The 19,981-nt window shown below is 40.0% G+C and overlaps 1 protein-coding gene across 2 annotated transcripts in view; it reads right to left on the bottom strand.

Annotated features, from left to right (window-relative positions):
- The window catches only part of GRB14 (growth factor receptor bound protein 14), a 112,099-nt gene extending 100,951 nt beyond the window's left edge, over positions 1-11,148 (bottom strand). Inside the window, exons 1-3 of one of the 2 annotated variants that reach the window (XM_032409247.1) lie at positions 10,790-10,964; positions 9,355-9,487; positions 3,663-3,754 (exon numbers count right to left, since the gene is read on the bottom strand). In XM_032409247.1, the coding sequence (XP_032265138.1) occupies positions 3,663-3,754; positions 9,355-9,424 (162 nt within the window). In that variant the 5' untranslated portion in view covers positions 9,425-9,487; positions 10,790-10,964. Of the gene's footprint in view, positions 1-3,662; positions 3,755-9,354; positions 9,488-10,789 lie in introns of both variants that reach the window. The other variant, XM_032409246.1, reaches the window with a different exon arrangement.
- Positions 11,149-19,981: the final 8,833 nt, after the last annotated feature.

The following is a 19,981-nucleotide window of genomic DNA, read 5'->3' as shown; positions in this document are numbered from 1 at the left end:
GGTAGTAGGTGTTAGCAAATGTTTTAATTGTTAACTATTAATATCATTGGTGAATGACTTGGGCCAGCACTCATGGTGTAGAAATGCAGAGACATATACCCCTTGAATATATAAGACTTTCCAAGGGATGTGCAAACTCACAGGTTTAAGAGAATCAGTTTTCGGATCCTCATGTTCCACATGTACTTTTTCCTAAAACTTGCCTTTCTGAGAACCCTTCTGTGTTCGCAATAACATTCTCACCTGGTGCATTCCCCTGGGGCGTGTAAACCTCCAGGGCGTCACACACAGGGAGAGCTTCCTTTAATGATTAATCAAAGCACCACAAATCAGAAGGGGTTCCTGTCTTTTTATGCCATGAATGAATTTCTGTTAAGGAGACATGACCAAAATGTCCTATGTGTGTAATAAAAGCAAAAGATATATACTGTTAAAAATCCTATTGACCCAGGATCCTAGCATGTAATTTTATTTTTGTTAATAAAAACCGTTAATAGAATTAAAAATATTTTTTAAATGTGATGAAGAAGATAATTGATCATGATTAGAATAAGTATGTCAAAATGCAATTTGTTAAAATTTACTTGTACTATTTATCTTCAATAATCCACTTACTAATTCTTTCCATGAAAGAACCCAAGAACAAGGAACACAAGATACTCCATTTGGAGGAAAAAACAATAAATAATTAGACCAAATAGATAAATGCAACAATTCATATTATGTTAAGAACAGCCAAGGAAATGCACTGGAAAAGGTGATGGAGTGGGGGAAAATAAGATAAAAAAATACGTGTGGAAGGGTGAGGGATACTTTAGGTAGTCTAGTCAAAAGGCCTACTTGATAAGTCATCTTACACTGAGACCTACCTAAAGAAGAAAGAGGAGTCAGTTATGTAAAGAGCAAGGAAAAGAGGTTCCAAGCAGAGAAAACAGTCAAGCCAAAGGCTCTGAGGTAGAATAAAAGATGCCAAGTTCACAAACTGGTAGGACTGTCGCTCCACTGTGGCTGGAATATAATCAACAAAAGGTAGAATGCAGAAGAGGTTTATGAGGTAGACAGAAAGCCAAATCATGCAGAATCCTGTAGGCCAAGGTACAAAGTTGAACTTCATGTTAATCTATCAAAAAGTTTTCAACCAGGCAGTGACATGATGTGATCTACATTTCTAAGAGTTCACTTCTAACAAGCGTATGGAGAATGGACCAAAATAGGCTAACGCAGAAGAAGGCCATTTACGCCTCTTGTATGTGAGAGGCAGTGGCTGAAGTTGGGATGGTGTAACAGTGAAGATGGAAAGACATTTATGGATTCAAGAATATTGTCATGAAAGGTGTGGCAGTACTTGACAAAAGACCAGAAAGAGGTCTCCTTGGATTTTGGCCTGAGCAACCAAATGGATTATTTGGATGGAGCAAGAGGAATTTGGAGAAGGACTGAGAGGTTATCACCACCTCAACCCTTTAAGCCAAGTGCACTGGACCTACACCAGCCTCAAATGTTTCAAATCTAATGTCACATCCTTATTTCTAAGCTTAAATAGAATTTACCACCTAACCTGGCCCCTCTCAGATATGACACCTTTTCTGACTCTCTACTCTTTGGACCTTGACTTTGACGTGCAATTTCTAGTTTAACTAGTCCCTCCTGCCCCTAACATCTCCATAAAGCTGGCTCCTGTGCTCCTTGTCCCATGACACCCTAATGTGCCCTTCATCACAGGAGGTGTGGTGACCATGTGGGAGGATCGGAACAAAGGCTAAGAGGAAACTTCTGGGGCCAGTGGGACCAAACAAGCCTCCTAAAGTCCTGTATATCTACTACATGGACTCATTAGTACTTCAAAAGCCACCAGAATCACTCACTCTAAGAATAGAATAAAATTGTAGCACTTTCAGGGCCTAGAAAGTATGGGCAAAAGGCTCCTATCACATCACTCAGCAGCAGCAGAATATTATTAAAAACTAGGTTTGCAGATTCCCAGTCCAATATTTTTAATCGCATCATACTGACTCATATCTTTCCATAGAAACAATATTAAACGTGGTGCCCAGGATGTTGTAAATGTACCATTCTTTGGAACTATTACAGATTAAAAAACTCTTACTGACTCCCTAACAACCTAACCACCACATGTAACATTACATCCATGGACAAAGGTATGTGAATAAACAGTCCACTTATAAATGATCTTTTGGAATTGGTGAACTAGTTAAGAATATTAACCCTCCTGGGGCACCTGGCTGGCTCAGTTGGTAGAGCATGAGACTCTTGATCTTGGGGTCATGAGTTCGAGCCCCACATTAGGTGTAGAGGTTACTTAAAAATAAAACCTTAAAAAAAGAATATTATTCCTCCTACTTGTGTTTATTTTCTCTGTGGCTATGAAAAATGCTAAATGAGTGGAACCAAAGGGAAGGACAAGAGGTAAAGGATGCTCTCCCTATATCGGCTTTCCCATATCTCTCCTGAATTGATTCTGAAAGGCTCTCTTTTGCTCCCTTGCCTTGGCAAAGACTTGTGGTCATTTCCTAGGTTCTCCATTGAGCTATTCCTTATCTAGAGTTCCAAAAGGACAATGCCCAAGTCTGCCTATCCCCGCTCAAATACACATCATTGTATTCTTGAGAGCTTGTTGGGAGGGACGCACACGGAGTGGTGAGGGAGGAAGGGGACACCCGCCTAGCCAGCCAGATCAGCCGAAGCAACCCTGGCGATCAATGGGGCGACAGATGTCACAGCCAGATCGCCCTCACATCCCACATCAGTGTATTCTTACACAGTGGAATTTCTTACTATTCTATATAAGCTGACATATTTAAAAGCAACATCCACAAGACTGCAGAAAGCTTTTTTATATTAATTAAGATCCACATTTATATTGAACCATGAATGGCTCCGATTTTCCTTCTGTTGAAAGAACATAATATATGCCCCTAGGGAAAAACAAACCAGAAGCTGAGCTTTCAGGAGAAGTGAAAAATAAAACCCATATTGCAGATAAAGGTTGGATTGCAAATGTACCCTGCAAATTAACCAAGAATTAGAGGCAACCTTCAAACTGGAAATAAAACCTTGACAAGCAGATCTGCTGGGAGATTTAAGTTTTAAAATAGGAAGAGACAGCTGTCTTCTGTTACAAATGAAAGTAACTAGCATGAAGTAGGGAGAATCCTGAGTTGGTAAATCCTGTCATCAGAGGCTAAGGGACATCACTAAAATGCAAGCTCAAGACAATGGCCAAGAAAGATAACTATCATTAAAGAGTGGCATTAACTGAAACCACCGTCAAGTAAATATGCTTCAGTTGAATTAAGTGAACTGAAGCAAAGGAAGTAGACACTGTAACTGTCTGGGCCAGTCACAGCCAAACTAACTGGTAGATCACCATATATCATAGGTATATAATAAGGCTTTGATTTTGTGTCCACTGTTGTTTGTTTGAGATCTTTTTTTCCTGGGGCACTAGTCACCCATTGTTTCTTCCCCACCTTCATACGCCATACCCACTGAAGCTGGACTTCCTGCTCATAGAATTTGTTCTCACAAACTCAGCTGAGCGGTGGTCCAGGCCCTTGTGCCCCTTTGGCTACAGCTGACTGAATAAGAGCTGGACACACTGAGCTAAAAGCTCTCTCCAGATGTAGACTCCAGTCACTTACCAAATGCTGAACCACAAATAGAAGGAAAGATTTATTCCAATGGGCAGCCATCAGGGGCCAGGTGCACTGAGATGCAATCAGGACAAGCAACACTGAAGACAAATGTGAGAATGAAATGGACATAGAAGGAGAAGCAGAGATTATGTGCTGTGCTTGTGGAAGAACAGAGAAAGTGGCTGCCTTGATCTTGGCTGACTTTCTACTCCCTGATTCCAATCTCTCATGAGATCAGTGAACTTTTGGCCTTCGGATACTATAACATAACCTTTCAGGCTAGTTCATGTGAGGCTCTGTTTCCTCCAAACAATCAATCCCTGGATAAAATACCAACTAAAGTCCATTTGTAATATTCCTACTTTTCTTAACTAAATGATATTGTCCACAATTTTGAAAGGTCAGATTGCCCCAGAGTCTAAAAGTGACAGGGAATATGAATACCCCTGATTTTCCACAGAAGTCAAAGAGAAAAAAATAAGTCTAATCCCTATGCCCTTCACCAGGACATTGCTGTTCAGTGGGTTTTGCAAGAGGCCTGAGTATCAACATTTTTAACAAGCATCTTGGAAAGGTGGTCCAGTGACTACCCTTTAAGAAGTACTCCTCTAAAGCCTGCTTCAATATTGCTACAAAGATCTGTGTACTTTCAAATTCCTCCCAAGAAAAATGATATTCATCAAGTGCCAACATTCAGAAGTAGCAAATTGCTGTTGGAAAGACATATTTGTTTGAAACCCTAATAGGAGCAAGTATTGTTTCTATTTATTTTTTTCTGCACATATAAGATATTTGCATTTCATTTCACATTAAATGGGATTTTGTAAAACGGCCTGGGGGAGCTGAAATGCAACTTATGATGCTGTTTCCGTCTGAAAATGAATTTAAATTTCCAAAGAGCTAATTTAAGGACTTTTGAAATATAACCAGTTTATCATCTGAGGATTTTATGTATCATTCCAACTGAAACAATTTGATTATGATACCAAGGAATTATTGTTATTTTTGTTAGACAATACCGGCATTTTGGTTATAGGAGAAAATATATTTTTCAGAGATGCATACAAAACTAGGCAGGGATGCAAATTGAGGATGTTCAGGATTTATTTTAAAATATTTCAACAAAGACAATAAAAATTTCAAAAAGGAATAGATAAAGTAAATGAAGCAAAATCTTGCTAATTACTGAATCTGGAAAATGGGAATATGAGACTATAATTTATCGCTCTCTACTTCTGTGAATATTGGAGAAATGAGTATACGAGAGTTTGGTTAATGTAGCAGCCATGCAAGATTCCTACAGGACTATGCAAATTGGGTTAATTACTAGCAACACAAAGGAATGACATCAGAGGTCCATTAACTTGGGGAGAGATGAATTTGTCTTTTGATAGTTCCTGATATGTGAGAGAAAAAAGAAGTCAAAGGCAGAACATATGGAAAAGTAATTTCTTAATTATTTGAAAGATATTTTTTGTTTTTCTGAGATGTACAAAAAGGCTTAATTCAATACAGAATAGATCAGAAACAATGTGGTAAGGGGCAAAGCACATTCCAGACATGATACTCTTTTTGAGCTTCCTTTATTTAAATTGTAAGAGTACGGGCAAATCATTTCTGGTTTTTGCACTTTTCAAAAAATCATAAAATGTGCTGGGGCGCCTGGGTGGCTCAGTTGGTTAAGCAACTGCCTTCGGCTCAGGTCACGATCCCAGGGTCCTGGGATCGAGCCCCGCGTCGGGCTCCCTGCTCGGCGGGAAACCTGCTTCTCTTCCCACTCCCCCTGCTTGTGTTCCCTCTCTCGCTGTCTCTCTCTGTGTCAAATAAATAAATAAAATCTTTAAAAAAAAAAAAATCATAAAACGTGGATAAGAGACCACTTTTTGGTTTCTTCTAACTGTGGACCGTAAACTACATGCAAAAGCTGGTTATTAGTAATAACTAGTAAATCCTATTTGGTAATAAGCCAATTATTTGGTAAATTTTTCAAATCAATTTTAGGGAGAAGGTGGAGAAGAAAGCTAAAGGATAAAAACACAGAGATAGAGTTGAAGAAGGAAAAAAAAAAAAAGAAGAATCTAGGTCCTTAAATGAGTATTAACTAATGGTACCGTCACCCTGCTCTGTTATGTTTATTCCTTGTGCTACTCTTAACAGTTTTTGACTTCTGAAGAAATTGGACCTTCCTTAAAAATACTCTTTAAAGCCTCAAGAAATGCAGATTCCAGGCCCTCGCTATGCCACCGTCAGCCACATAGAATTTCTTAGCCTCAGTTTACTAATCTGCAAAAGAGGATTCAACTAGATGACCTCAAAGTTCTCTTCCAGCTCAAACATTCCACAACACAGGTTTTCATGGGTATCTTTTTATCTTTAAAATCTTCAGATACTTTATTTTGAGTAAGTTGCACTACAAAGGCCTGGGAAGCAATTAACCACACCTACTGCACAAGCTGAGTCCCAGCACAAAAATTACCTGAGGGTAGACAAACAAGACTAGAACTGATTCTTCTGCAAGGGCTAAGGATCTCTTATTCTTTCCCTTTCTTCAAACAGTAAGTGCTAAGGGATGATTTCCTGGTAAATTTCAATCAGAAATAAAGAAAAAAGAGAGAGAGAGATCTAAATTCATAAGTAAGTCACTTTTAATATAAAGTTTAAATTGCAAGTAATTTTTCTGGACCACGTATATAAAGGAATCTACTTTAAATCTGCTTTATTGGTAAACACAAGGAAATATGTCTAGGAAATATATCTGGCCAGTACTATAACAAGAAGGAGAGAGAATAAAGAATCCATATTCTATCTCATTCTAGCTCTTATTTTAAAAGAAAAACACTGGAAGCCTAGAGTAAGTATTATATACTTTGAGACATTTTTATTTTCAGAGATAAAGCATATCCTATTTGTGGCTTCAGTGCGCTTTACCACTCATGCATTATGTAGGTGTCTCAAATTGTAAAAAAAAAAAAAAAAGAAAAAAAATTTATGGCCTATAAAATGATTTTTGACTGTGGTTTTGAAAGGCCACATGAAATTTAACATGTCTAGTCTGGATTCTTTCAAACTTTCTGGTCAATTATTCGTAAATAACAGGCACAATTTTTCACTTTTTCTACAGGGAGGAAAGAATTGTTAAAATGACTGGAATGGCTAAACAAAACAAATGAAAGAGAGAATATAAAGAAAAGAGACATCAGCCCCTGTAATGTGTCAACCATAAATAATAGTCAATAGAAACCTATCACATCCAGTCATGTACATCATCTCAAGTGAAGGTCAGAGATAATCGGGCCAGAAATACCATCTAGTAAAAGGGTCATCTGTGTCACAAAGATACTGAGCTTGGGAAATTACTGACAAAGAGTCAGCTGTTCCCAAAGCATCATTCAGTCCAAAGAACTGAGCATCTAGAAAGGAATAAAAACAAAGGATCTGTTCGAAATGCAAAGTGGAGGTGGGAAACATGAAAGAGTGTAAAAAGGAACCTTCCTCTTCCCCAACTTTGGGACATCACCTCTTCATAGAGATCCCAACCCTCGGGCAAAGGGCCCTTCCTGGGTGAGAACACCCCTCTGGGACTGGCCTCCAGGAGGCAGGCCAGAACTCCCTGCTCATGAAACAGCACTGCTGTCTGTGTGGGTGTAGTGCTCTCTGAGAAGGTCACTGTGGAAATAGGACACAAGGCCAGAGCAGGAAACCAGCCGGAGTCAAGAGTAACATAGCACCCTTTTCCCACTTTGCCAATTTGCTAAACCAGATCTGAAGAAATGCTATCATTCCCCAAGACAAGATGTCTTACTCCAGGATGATGACTACACACCCTTAGGGCACACCCTGACACCCATACCCACCCTCTCTTTTTTTCCTCCCTCTATTAACATACTTTGTCTCTATTCAAAATGAACCTTGCCCCATTGACATCTCTTAGACACAGGCATTCTCCCAGTGTTCATTCCAGAAATTAAAGTGAGAATAAGCCCAGGCCTCTCCTCCTCTACTCCCCTTCCACTGTTCATCTCCTAAGTCATAACCCAACTCCAAATCAAAACCCCATCATGGTAAGCACCCTTTGTATGGCATTTTTTGCTTAGCTCAGTGCCCCAGAACCTAGGATGGTGCAAGGAACACAGCAGGCCCTCCATAAATAGGGAAATAATCTATTAAATTCCCCAGCTGACTATTACATCATCAGACATTTCCTTTTCCCATTCTGGATCCCAAGGGCAATCATCAATTTTTCTACCATCATGACACACAATCAAATCTATCACCCATATTTTCATCTTATATCCTGACCCAAAAGCCAAGCTCTTAAAAGGCCCAGACATTTCAGCAGGGCTGTTTTTCGCTTGGGCTCTGACTTTAAAACTCATCCTGATAATAAAGCTCTCAAGAATCTCCTCCTTGTTCATCTCCTCATCCAAAGTCACAGTCCCGCCCACTTAAGGACTTGCCTCCCCCATCAAAGTCTCTAATTGAGAACATACCTCTGCTCCGGGAATATTTACTCCCACTTTCTCCAGTCCTTTTCCAAAAAGCACATGCACCAATTAAACTTCAAACCGCCCCCCTCAAAAAAAAAAAAAAATATATATATATATGTATATATATATATGCCTTGTTATACCAGACTTCTATCAAAACCCAACAGTCCATGGAATGCTGCCCTCCTGTCTTTATTATTGCTTTATGTTATCAAGAACCCATCCATTCCCTAGGGTATTTCCTTCATTCCCAAAACCGTAAACATACATTATTGAACCCATCATAGGTAGTAAAAGTACAGAAAAAAGGAAAGACAACAATAGATGTGGGGAAATGATCAAATGTCTTCTCTCCACTCATTACCCCTCTCCTCACTGCAAGTATCTGACTGTTTAAATTTATTGCTTCTATCCTTGCAAGAGCAAGGTACATTTTGCCTAGTGAAGCCTCTCTTTGTTTTGCTGATTCAGAATTGGGAGGGAATATATTAAGAAGAGATAGGATTACTCTAGGATACACTAATTTTTTTTTCAAAATGTATAATCATGATGGATCTCCCCATAATTGCTGGGCCCTTGAAATCTAATTTGCCTAAGTCAGTCTCAAACTAGAAACTGAGAAAGAAAGCAAAATCATAGAAGTAAAGTCCATCTTCTAATCATCACTAAGAAGTCATCTACTGTAGCCAGAAGCCTCCAAACTGAAGAATTCACTGGTGAAGAAGTCATGATGAGTTCTCAACTCCCATTACCTTTTGCCACAGAATCACTATACCATTTTCCTTTAGTAAGTGAGGTTGGCTTGGGTTGAAAATGTGGAACATTAAAGAAGGTATTAAAGAAATCAGCCAATCCCTTTCTCACCCCATACCCTCCTCCAATTTCTGACTAACATTGATAATCTATTGTCACATATAACTCTACCGCCTACCCTGTAAATAATAATAGCTCCCAGACTCTGTACTTTACATATATTCTCTCATTTAACCCATCCCAAAAGCCTGGTAGGTAAATTTTAATATTCCCATTTTACAGCTGTGAAAACTTGAGGCCTCAAAGGAAAATGATGCCAAAAACTTTGTCAGCTAATAGTCATTTAAAATAGGCCATACCACTCCTTTGTTAATATTATAAATTACTGAATATCTTAAAAAACTATATGGATTTAGAACTCCTAAGATTTTTGAATTAGAAAATTTTAAAATGCATACCTGCTTTTTCCTTGAATTTGCTTTGGGAAACAGGCCTGCTGACAACACAGATGTAAATGGAGAACAGCATAGCTCAGGAAAAGGGTTTGGAATAGATGGCATTTCCAGAACATCAAGATCTTTCTTTTTTCTCCTACACCAAGAGAACATAGGAGGTAATTTACATAAAGCAGAATGTAAAATATAATTGCTGACAGGATTAAGAAGTTAAGGGCCAACATGTACCACTCTGTGACAACACTAATATTATATAAAGTATACAGCAAAGGTCTGTGATGTACTTTCTGGGGGCCAAAATAAAATTCGTTAATTGATACAAACCAATTTTCTATAGTATTCCTATCTTTTTTGGGGGGGACCTTTAAAAAAATCACTAGGTATAGAAACCCCATTTCCAGCATTTTCGATAATTTTCCTAACCTGAAATACAGACTATATAATTATTGATGCAAAAACCATCCTGAGAAGTTAGACATTTCTATGGATCCATTAAATCGACAAAGTCTACAAACATTTAGTGAATTCATCCCTATGCTATTTTACTAATCACTTTTGGAAGTTATGGTTTATTAATTATAGCTGTGGTTCATCTCACTTCAAATTTCATTCACAATGTTGCCCACACACAGTCTGTTGATTTTTCAAGTGCTTATAGATACTAAACCGCAAGGCAGTGTTTTTGAAGAGGTAAGTGAATAGAACTTGCTAGTATAAATGTACTCTAGTCCACTGCAGAGTAATTTTAACTTCAGTGAAGTTGAAGCACTTTGAAAATCTGGAGGAAAAAAAAGTACCATTTCAATGTATGAATATAAAGGACTACAGATTTTTGTATTGTTGCAGTCTTTTTCTTTCCTAAAGTATGTGCAAAATTGTGAACTCTAAAGGCACTTAGTGCTGAATGCTATGGAGCTTGGGAAACCTTTTAAAGCCTCTATTCTTCCTGCTGAACAGCAAGACTGCTCAAATGTCAATCCGTGCTTTGCCTCTCCAGGGTCGCTGTAAGACTCTATGTGGGAGGTGAACTCATTTATGCGATGATTTTTTTAATTTATAAAATAAAAAGGATTAGGTTTTTTTGTTTTGGTTTGGTTTGGTTTGGTTTTGGGGGGGTTGTTTGTTTTTTGTTTTTTTGGTACAGGGCCACGAAGAGAGGAAAAGGGGGTGATCAGCCTGGCCTCCTAGTTCACACGGATGGGCAGAGGTGAGAGCGACCAGGAGCTCTCAATGAAACGGTGATGCTATTTATAAGGCGCTGGGAGATCGCAATGTCCTGCTGAGCCGGTAGGAGCCAGCTCAAAGGGAATTGTCTTCAGAGACTTTCACAAACTTGGCCCAGCTCTGGGCACATGGCTCACCCCCTAGGACCGCCTCCTCAGCCCCTCGCCGGCTGCCAACCCAGGACACTCCCCCGCGCCCTCCGAGGGCTGCCTACCTGTCTGCAGCACAGCCGCGGGTCCCGTCCGGAGGGGGCAGGAGCGCCCGCGCGTGCAACCAGGGGGCAGGCTCCAGGTCGCGGGCGTCGCCCCTCCCCTGGGCAGCGCCGCACACCTGGGCGGCCAGCGGCGAGTCCTGGGCAGCCGCCCTACCCGCGGCGCTCTGCCCATCTTGCAGGGAAGTGGTCATTGTCGTCGGCCGGGGGGTCTCGGGTGTCACGGGAGACCCGGCGCGGGGGGAGAGGGAGGCCCGGCGGCGGGAGGCGAAGCGCCTGCTTGGCAGCCCGAGCGCGCTGCAGGTGCGGTGGCCTCGCCGCCTGCGCTCAGGGCCCGGGCGGCTCAGACGCGCGGCCGAGCAGTCGGCGAGGCGGCGGGGGAGGGGAGGGGGCGGAGGAGGAGGGTGGGGAGAGGGGAGGAGCGGCCGGTGGGTGGGGGCCGCGGGCGGCGGGGCGAGGCGCGGAGGGGGCGGGGAGGGCGCCGAGCGCCGGGCCGGCCCCGCACCCGGCCCGGGACGCGCCGGGGCGCTGGCGGAGGTCCCGCGTCGCCGGCACTCGGCCCTCGGCGGCCCGCGCGCGAGGTCCGGGCCGCCACCTCCCCAGGTGGGCACCCGAGCGCGAGGCTGAGTCCAGGGTCAGGGCGGGCCCGCGCCGCCGGAGGCGGGGACCCATGTGAGCCGCGCTCCCGCAGGGCTTGCCTAGCGGAGCGCAGGCGGGGCTGGGGTCTGGGAGGCGCTGACCCCCAGACCCTTCCTTTCTTCTGGCTCTGAGATCACCTAAGCTGTAGCTGGGCCGCCATGACAGGCCCCACCGTGCCCGGAGGCCAGGGGCCATGGGGCTAGGTTTGCCCCAGTCCTTCCCCCACGTGCCTCTTCTTCCTTCCACTCCGGCAGCCTTAGACGGGGCGGGGGGAGCAAGGGGTGGATGAGGGAGCAGGGAGTACAATCCATGCAGTATAGGAAACTACTGAGATGTTTCAGAATTCTTAGTAAGGCGTGAATAATCCTGAAGGTGTCTTGGGAATAAGAAAAAAATATTAATTTTCTTTTAATAAGAGCAGCCCTCGTGTAATGAATCCACACTCCGCCTTGTCCTATTCCACCTTCGCAACAGCCTCGCAAATTAAATGTTTATCCCATTTTACAGATAAGGAAAATGGGCCTCAATAGCTTGCCCAACATAGCCCTAGCAATCAGTGCAGTTAAGCTTCCAATTCAGAAGATCCGGTCTTAAAAACCCAGACTATTTGAAATAGTACAGTAGTGCCTCCTTCTGTGATTTCGCTTTCCTCCATTTCAGTTAGCTGTGGTCAGCCTCCTTCTGGAATAGATGACCTTCCTTTTAAGATACAGTCAGAAGGTCAGTAGCATCCTCTCAATGCACACCTCATTCCCCTCACTTCATCTCATCAGGTAGGCATTTTATCATCTCACATCAGAAGAAGGGTGAGTACAATTCAGTGAGATATTTTGAGAGAGACCCCATTTATATGACCTTTATTATAGTATATTGTTATAATTGTTCTATTTAATTATTAGTTATGATTGTTAATCTCTTACTATGCCTAATTTATAGATTAAAATTTATCATAGATATGTATATAGAGCATAAAACATGGTATATATAGTATATAATATATGTATATAAGATATATTATATACATAACCAGTATAGGTGGTTCAGTCTGGTATTATCCATGGTTTCAGGTATCCACTGGGGGGTCTTGAAACATACTTCTGCAGATAAGGGTGGATTACCATAATTACATTATGCTCACCCTCTGAGGTGCAACAATCCTACTCTGAAATTCTGGGTGCTGCTCTGTTTCTGCTCTTCCTGTAAGTTCCCCCATCCCAGTGCACTGTAGAGGATTTCCAAACGTTTTACACACTCTTTGTTCTTTGACCAAATTAGGTAACACATGTCCCTGGCATCTGTTTCACCAGGTTTTCTTAACCTCCACAACACCTGCCCAGGGCAAGGCAAACACTACCTCCTGAAGAGGTGGGCAAAACCCTTTCTTCATATATACACACACATACACCACAGCACCAGCCACTACCAAACAGGGGCCACTAACTCCCAGCTTGTGTGGAAACGGGGAGTCCTCCACAGAAGGAAAATCTTTGGGTCAAAGAGCTTATGGAATCTAGGTTCTTCATTTTTCTGATGTCAAAATTAATACCCAATAAAGAGCGGTATCGGTTTGGGTCACACAGTGGGTGTGGTCTCTGGGAGACTTTCTACAATGCAATAGCCATGGAAGGACAAAATGGTAGTTCTCCTGACGGATAAAATAATAGTACTCCTCATGGTGAAAGTTAACATGTATTGATGCTGTGTGCCAGGCAAAGCCCTCACATCCAGGTCCCTGAATATGGTCTGGATTCTACATGCGGGTTTTAAGAGGATTTCATGTAAAAGCATACAGATATATTGAGGCCATTCCAGCAAAATAAAAAAGAGGTTATGTATTTGCAGATAACTTGAACTAAAAACATAAAGAAACAACTCCTCCTCTTCCTTCTTCCTCCTCCTCTTCTTTTTCTTCTTCTTCTTCCTCCTCCTTCTTCTTTCTTTCTTCTTCATCCCTATATTCTTCCAAAATTCTTGGAGGCACCCATTTCTCCTCTAAAATGATATACTCTGGGGTGGGGCTGTGGCTGGGTGTCTCAATCGGTTAAGCGTCTGCCTTCGGCTCAGGTCATGATCCCAGGGTCCTGGGTTCGAGGCCCACATCGGGCTCCCTGCTCAGCAGGGGAGTCTGCTTCTCCCTCTCCCTCTGCCCTTGCTCCTATCTCTCTCGCTCTCTCTCTTACATAAATAAATAAATAAAATCTTTTTTAAAAAAAAAGGTAAAAAAAATAAAATGGAATACTCTGAGCTTTTAACAGGAGGGTGAATCAGTGGTTAAAGTTTGTTCCTGCCCTGCTCCCAGCAACACCTTCTCTCTCTCTCTCTCTCTCTCTCTCTGTCTCTCTGTCTCTCTCACACACATACACACACACACACACACACAGCAGGCTGTCTTTTTTGTCAGAGAAAAGGATAGGTGAAAACTGTTTATATCTTCGGAATCACTGGAAGCACTATTTCCCAATAGTGTGTCCTGCTCCACTTCCCAGTATAAATGTTTAATCTAAAGAAAGAGTATTCATTTATTGAAATGAGATCTCAATGGTGTCTCCCCTCTCCAGGCATTTTCTTTTAGTGAAAATCCATGGAGTATCCGTTTGCAGGCTTTATGCTCCTTCTCTAAACCCCATGGTAAAAATTATAATACCCGCAGTCAGCAGGGGCAAAAGCAAAAAGAACAAGCCTCTGAGGAATGGGACCTAAATAGTTGGATGAATTTACATCTAGATACCTTGAGGCTTTATACCAAGAATTATTAGAATTAGTTCATTCATATTTTTGAAGCAAGCCAACAAAAGAGCTAGTTTTTCTATCTAAAAGGTTTACAAAAAATGATTCTAGGGCGCCTGGGTGGCTCAGATGGTTAAGCGTCTGCCTTCGGCTCAGGTCATGATCCCAGGGTCCTGGGATCAAGTCCCGCATCGGGCTCTCTGCTCCTTGGGAGCCTGCTTCTCCCTCTGCATCTCTCTCTCTCTGTCTCTCATGAATAAATAAATAAAATCTTTAAAAAAAAAAAAAAAAAAAAAATGATTCTAAATAAAGAACTATGCAATATAAAAGCAGGATACTAGCAGACCTAGTACAGTCTAAGAGAATACAGAGGCATTTTTTCATCAAAAAGGAAGTTATAAAGGGAGATTTTCTTTCCCATAACTGACAAAGATTTCTGAAATAATGAGGCAGATATGTTGGTACCAAGATTTCTGAAACACCAAGGCAGGCAGGTATCTTGGTACCAAAGACCAGATCCTCCCCTGAGTGGCTGTTGTCCTTTTTGACTTGAACCTGTAAAATTGCAAAGGAAGTGGTTTGTCTCTTGGCCCCTCCCCCACTTTGAGCATGGTCTGCCCCTTTGTACCTCCTTTTCCTGTCTCTCCCTAGGGATCCTAGCCTTTCTACCCTTCAAGGAAAAGGTGTCCTCCCTGCTTTACTCTCTCCCTTCCTTACTCATCAAATCAAATTTCTTAACCCTTTATGTTGGGAAAGATAACATACATACGGAAAAGAAGTTCACAGACAAAATTGTATGACGACTATCACAAGGCAAATACTGATGTTAGGTCATGAATTGCAGTCAGTCCTCTAAAAGCCTCTCCCTCCAATCCAGATTTTTATGGTAATCAACTCATAGTTTAACCATAAGTATCCATCCCTACGCACAATGAAATAGGTTGTCTGGTTTTGACCTTTATATAAATGGAATCATACAGTATGACCCTTTTGTGCTAGACTTGGTTCCTTTAAGGTATTATTTACAATATTCTTTTTCACATAGCTGTAGCTCTTTCATTCTTCTATTGTATGTAAATACCACAGTTTATTTATCCATTCTACTACTGATAAGCTTCTGGACAATTTCCAGCTTCTGACTATTATTAATGCTGCTGCAGTGAACATTTTGTACACATCTCTTGATACACAAGTGTAAACATTTCTGGATGGTATATATGAGCAGCATTGTGAAGTCATGGTATGTGTATGTTCAGCTTTAGTAGATTCTGCCAATTTCTCAAAATAATTGTACCAATTTCACAACCAGCAGCATAAGCTTCCCCAGTTCTTCACATCCTTAAGGATTGGAATATTATTCAAATTTTCACAATAGACATTCTGGTTGAGTATGTAGCCGTATCTCAGGGTGGAACTTGACCTTTCTTGATGACTAATGAGGTTGAGGACTTTTTCAGGTGATTATTTGCTATTTGGACAGCCTCTTTTGGTAAGTACCAATTCAAGTCTCTGCCCATTTTTATGTTGTTTGTCTTTTTCTTATTCTTTTATAGATGTTCTTTGTATATTCTAGTTACCAGCTCTTTGTTAGTTATGTTTTGTAGGTATATTCCTTCATTCTGTGTCTGACATCTTATAACTCTTAATGGTATCTTTTGATAAATAGAAGTTCTTAAGTATTAAATAGCCAAATTTATTTTTTATGATTATTTGTTTATATCCTGTTAGAAATTTTCTATATATATATATATTCCAGAAATTTATTGTTTTGCCTTCCACATTTAAATCTGTGAGCCAACAAGACGGATATTTTTATCCTAGGGTACGAAAGTGTGAAGGTGTGAGGGTGTAGAGATTTTTTTTTTCCGTATAAATAGATAATTTTTACAGCTTCATTCATTGAAAGGATTTTCCTTTCCTCACAACTTTTCAGTGCCTCTTTTGTCATAATTTAATTATGCACCTGTCCATGGACTTTTCTGGGCCCTCTCTTCTACTCCATTGGTTTATTTATCAATATTTATAACAAAATCGCATTGCCTCAATTATTACGATTTATAAAAATTCTCAATATTCAGTAAAGCAAGGCATTTCATTTTTTTCTTCAATTTATTAATTTTAGAATTAGCTTCACAAATTTTAAAGAGCTGTTGGGATTTTGATTAGATTGCAATTAGTCTATAAATCAGTTTAGAAAGAAATAATATTTAAAAAAAATAATGTTCCCAATCCATGAAATTGCTATATCTTTCCATTTGGTTATATCTTTAATTTGTTACAATGATGTTTTATGGTTTTCTGCACAGATATTTTGCATGTATTGTTAGACATGTTCTTAGATAGATGATATTTTCACTACTTTAGATACCTTTTTTAAAATTGATTTTCTATGATTTGTTATGGAGTGGATACTGAATATTATTAAACAACTTTTCTGTATCTACTGAGTTGATGGTTTTCCTCATTGGTTCTATTAAACTAATGAATTATGTTTTTTAAATGGTAAACTAAACTTATATTCACAGTATAAACCTTACTCATTCTTGCTTATATATTTTTGATGTTTGCTGATATTGTTTACAGTTTTTGCAACTATGTTCATGAGTCAGATTTGTCTGTAGTTTTCTTTTCTCATTTTTTTTTAAGATTTTATTTATTTATTTGAGAAAGAGAGAGCGAGCTCAAGCAGGGGGAGGGGCAGAGGGAGAGGGACAAGCAGACTACCCACTAAGTGTGGAGGCGACTTGGGGCTCAATCCCAGGACCACGAGGTCATGACCTGAGCTGAAGTCAGATGTTTAACCGACTGAGCCACCCAGGCATCCCCCTCTCATAATATTCTTATGAGTTTTTGGTATAGGGTTATGATGGCCTCAGAGATAGGAAGTGGTTTTTGTTTTTCTTTCCTCAAAGAGTATATATAACAATGGTGTTATTTGTTTCTTAATTATTGATATAATTTACTTGAATAATTAACATGTGACCCTGTGGTTTCCTTTGTGGGAAAATGTTTAATAAATGACTTAATATCTTTAATAGTTATAGGGCTATTCTGAATTCTTATTACTTCTCGTGTTGATTTTGACAAGTAGTATTTTCTAGGAATCTATCTTGTTCATCTAAATTTTCAAATATTTTATTAGAAAACTATTCATATTTTCCTTTTAATTTTTTAATACATAAAGGATTTATTGTTTTGCCCTATTCCTTATTCCTAACATTGAATATTTGTGCCTTCTCTTTCTTTTCTTGATTATATTCACCAGAATTTATCAATTCGAAATCTTTTCAGGAATGATCTTATTGTTTGTTTGTGTTCTATAATAAACAATGTAGAATAAAAATAAGCAATATAAACAATACAGGTGTTTATCTCTATCTTTCCTATTTTCCTCTTTCTACTTTCTTTGTTTTTATTTGCTGTTCTTTTTTGTCCCCTAAATTTTTGACATTGATGTGTATAGCTCATTGATATTTAGCTTTTCATATTTTTTTAATATTAACATTTCCAGACATATATTTCCTTCTAAGTATGACCATAGCTGTATCCCTGAAGATTTAATCAGTTGTATTTGCATTATTATTCATTTCAAAATGTTTATATTTCCATTGTGGTAGAAATTTTTCTAGCTGTCTTTTTTTTTTTTATTAACATGTAATGTATTATATGTTTCAGGGCTACAGGTCTGTGATTCATCAGTCTTACACAATTCACAGTGCTCACCATGGCACATACCCTCCCCAGTGTCCATCACCAGCCACCCCATCCCTCCCACCCCCTCCACTCCAGCAACTCTGTTTGTTTCCTGAGATTAAGAGTCTCTTATGGTTTGTCTCCCTCTCTGGTTTCATCTTGTTTCATTTTTCCCTCCCTTCCCCTATGATACTCTGTCTTGTTTCTCAAATTCCTCATATCAGTGAGATCATACGATACTTGTCTTTCTCTGATTGACTTATTTCGCTTAGCATAATACTGTCTAGTTCTATCCACGTCGTTGCAAATGGCAAGATTTCATTTCTTTAATGGCTGCATAATATTCCATTGTATATATATACCACATCTTCTTTATCCATTCATCTGTTGATGGACATCTGGGCTCTTTCCACAGTTTGGCTATCATAGACATTGCTGCTATAAACATTGGAGTGCAGGTACACTACATTTGTATCTTTGGGGTAAATACCCAGTAGTGCAATTGCTAGGTCATAGGGTAGCTCTATTTTCAACTTTTTGAGGAACCTCCATACTGTTTTCCAGAGTGGCTGCACCAGCTTGCATTCCCACCAACAGTGTAGGAGGGTTCCCCTTTCTCTGCAGCCTCGCCAACATCTGTCGTTTACTGACTTGTTAATTTTAGCCATTCTGACTGGTGTGAGGTGGTATCTCACTGAGGTTTTGATTTGGATTTCCCTGATGCCAAGCGATGTTGAGCACTTTTTCATGTGTCTATTGGCCATTTGGATGTCTTCTTTGGAAAAATGTCTGTTCATGTCTTCTGCCCATTTCTTGATTGGATTATTTGTTCTTTGGGTGTTGAGTTTAATAAGTTCTTTATAGATTTTGGATACTAGTCCTTTATCTGTTATGTCACTTGCAAATATCTTCTCCCATTCTGTCGGTTGTCTTTTGGTTTTGTTGACTGTTTCCTTTGCTGTGCAAAAGCTTTTTATCTTGATGAATTCCCAGTAGTTCATTTTTGCCTTTGCTTCCCTTGTCTTTGGCGATGTTTCTAGGAAGAAGTTGCTGCAGCAGAGGTCGAAGAGGTTGCTACCTGTGTTCTCCTCAAGGATTTTGATGGATTCCTGTCTCACATTTAGGTCTTTCATCCATTTTGAGTCTATTTTTGTGTGTGGTGCAAGGAAATGGTCCAGTTTCATTCTTCTGCATGTGGCTGCCCAATTTTCCCAACACCATTTGTTGAAGAGACATTTTTCCATTGGACATTCTTTCCTGCTTTGTCGAAGATGAATTGACCATAGAGTTGAGGGTCCATTTCTGGGCTCTCTATTCTGTTCCATTAAACTATGTGTCTGTTTTTGTGCCAGTACCATACTGTCTTGATGATGACAGCTTTGTAATAGAGCTGGAAGTCCGGAATTGTGATGCCGCCAGCTTTGCTTTTCTTTTTCAACATTCCTCTGGCTATTAGGGTCTTTTCTGGTTCCATACAAATTTTAGGATTTTTTGTTCCATTTCTTTGAAAAAAGTTGATGGTATTTTGGTAGGGATTGCATTAAATGTGTAGATTGCTCTAGGTAGCATAGACATTTTCACAATATTTGTTCTTCCAATCCATGAGCATGGAATGTTTTTCCATTTCTTTGTGTTTTCCTCAATTTCTTTCATGAGTATTCTATAGTTTTCTGAGTACAGATTCTTTGCCTCTTTGGTTAGATTTATTCCTAGGTATCTATGGTTTTGGGTATAGTTGTAAATGGGATCAACTCCTTCATTTCTCTTTCTTCTGTCTTGTTGTTGGTGTATAGAAATGCAACTGATTTCTGTGCATTGATTTTATATCCTGCCACTTCACTGAATTCCTGTATGAGTTCTAGCAGTTTTGGGATGGAGTCCTTTAGGTTTTCCACATAAAGTATCAGATCTGCAAAAAGCGAGAGTTTCACTTCTTTGCCAATTCGATAGCCTTTTATTTCTTTTTGTTGTGTGAATGCTGAGGCTAGGACTTCTAGTACTGTGTTGAATAGCAGTGGTCATAGTGGACATCCCTTCTGTGTTCCTGACCTTAGGGGAAAACCTCTCAGTTTTTTCCCATTGAGAATGATATTCCCTGTGGGTTTTTCATAGATGGCTTTTATGATATTAAGGTAT

This window comes from Phoca vitulina, unplaced genomic scaffold (genome assembly GCF_004348235.1).
Source record: "Phoca vitulina isolate PV1807 unplaced genomic scaffold, GSC_HSeal_1.0 scaffold1, whole genome shotgun sequence".
In the NCBI taxonomy this organism is placed as follows: Eukaryota; Metazoa; Chordata; class Mammalia; order Carnivora; family Phocidae; genus Phoca; species Phoca vitulina.
The sequence above is the reverse complement of the archived record's forward strand: the minus strand, read 5'-3'. Positions and strand labels throughout refer to the sequence as shown.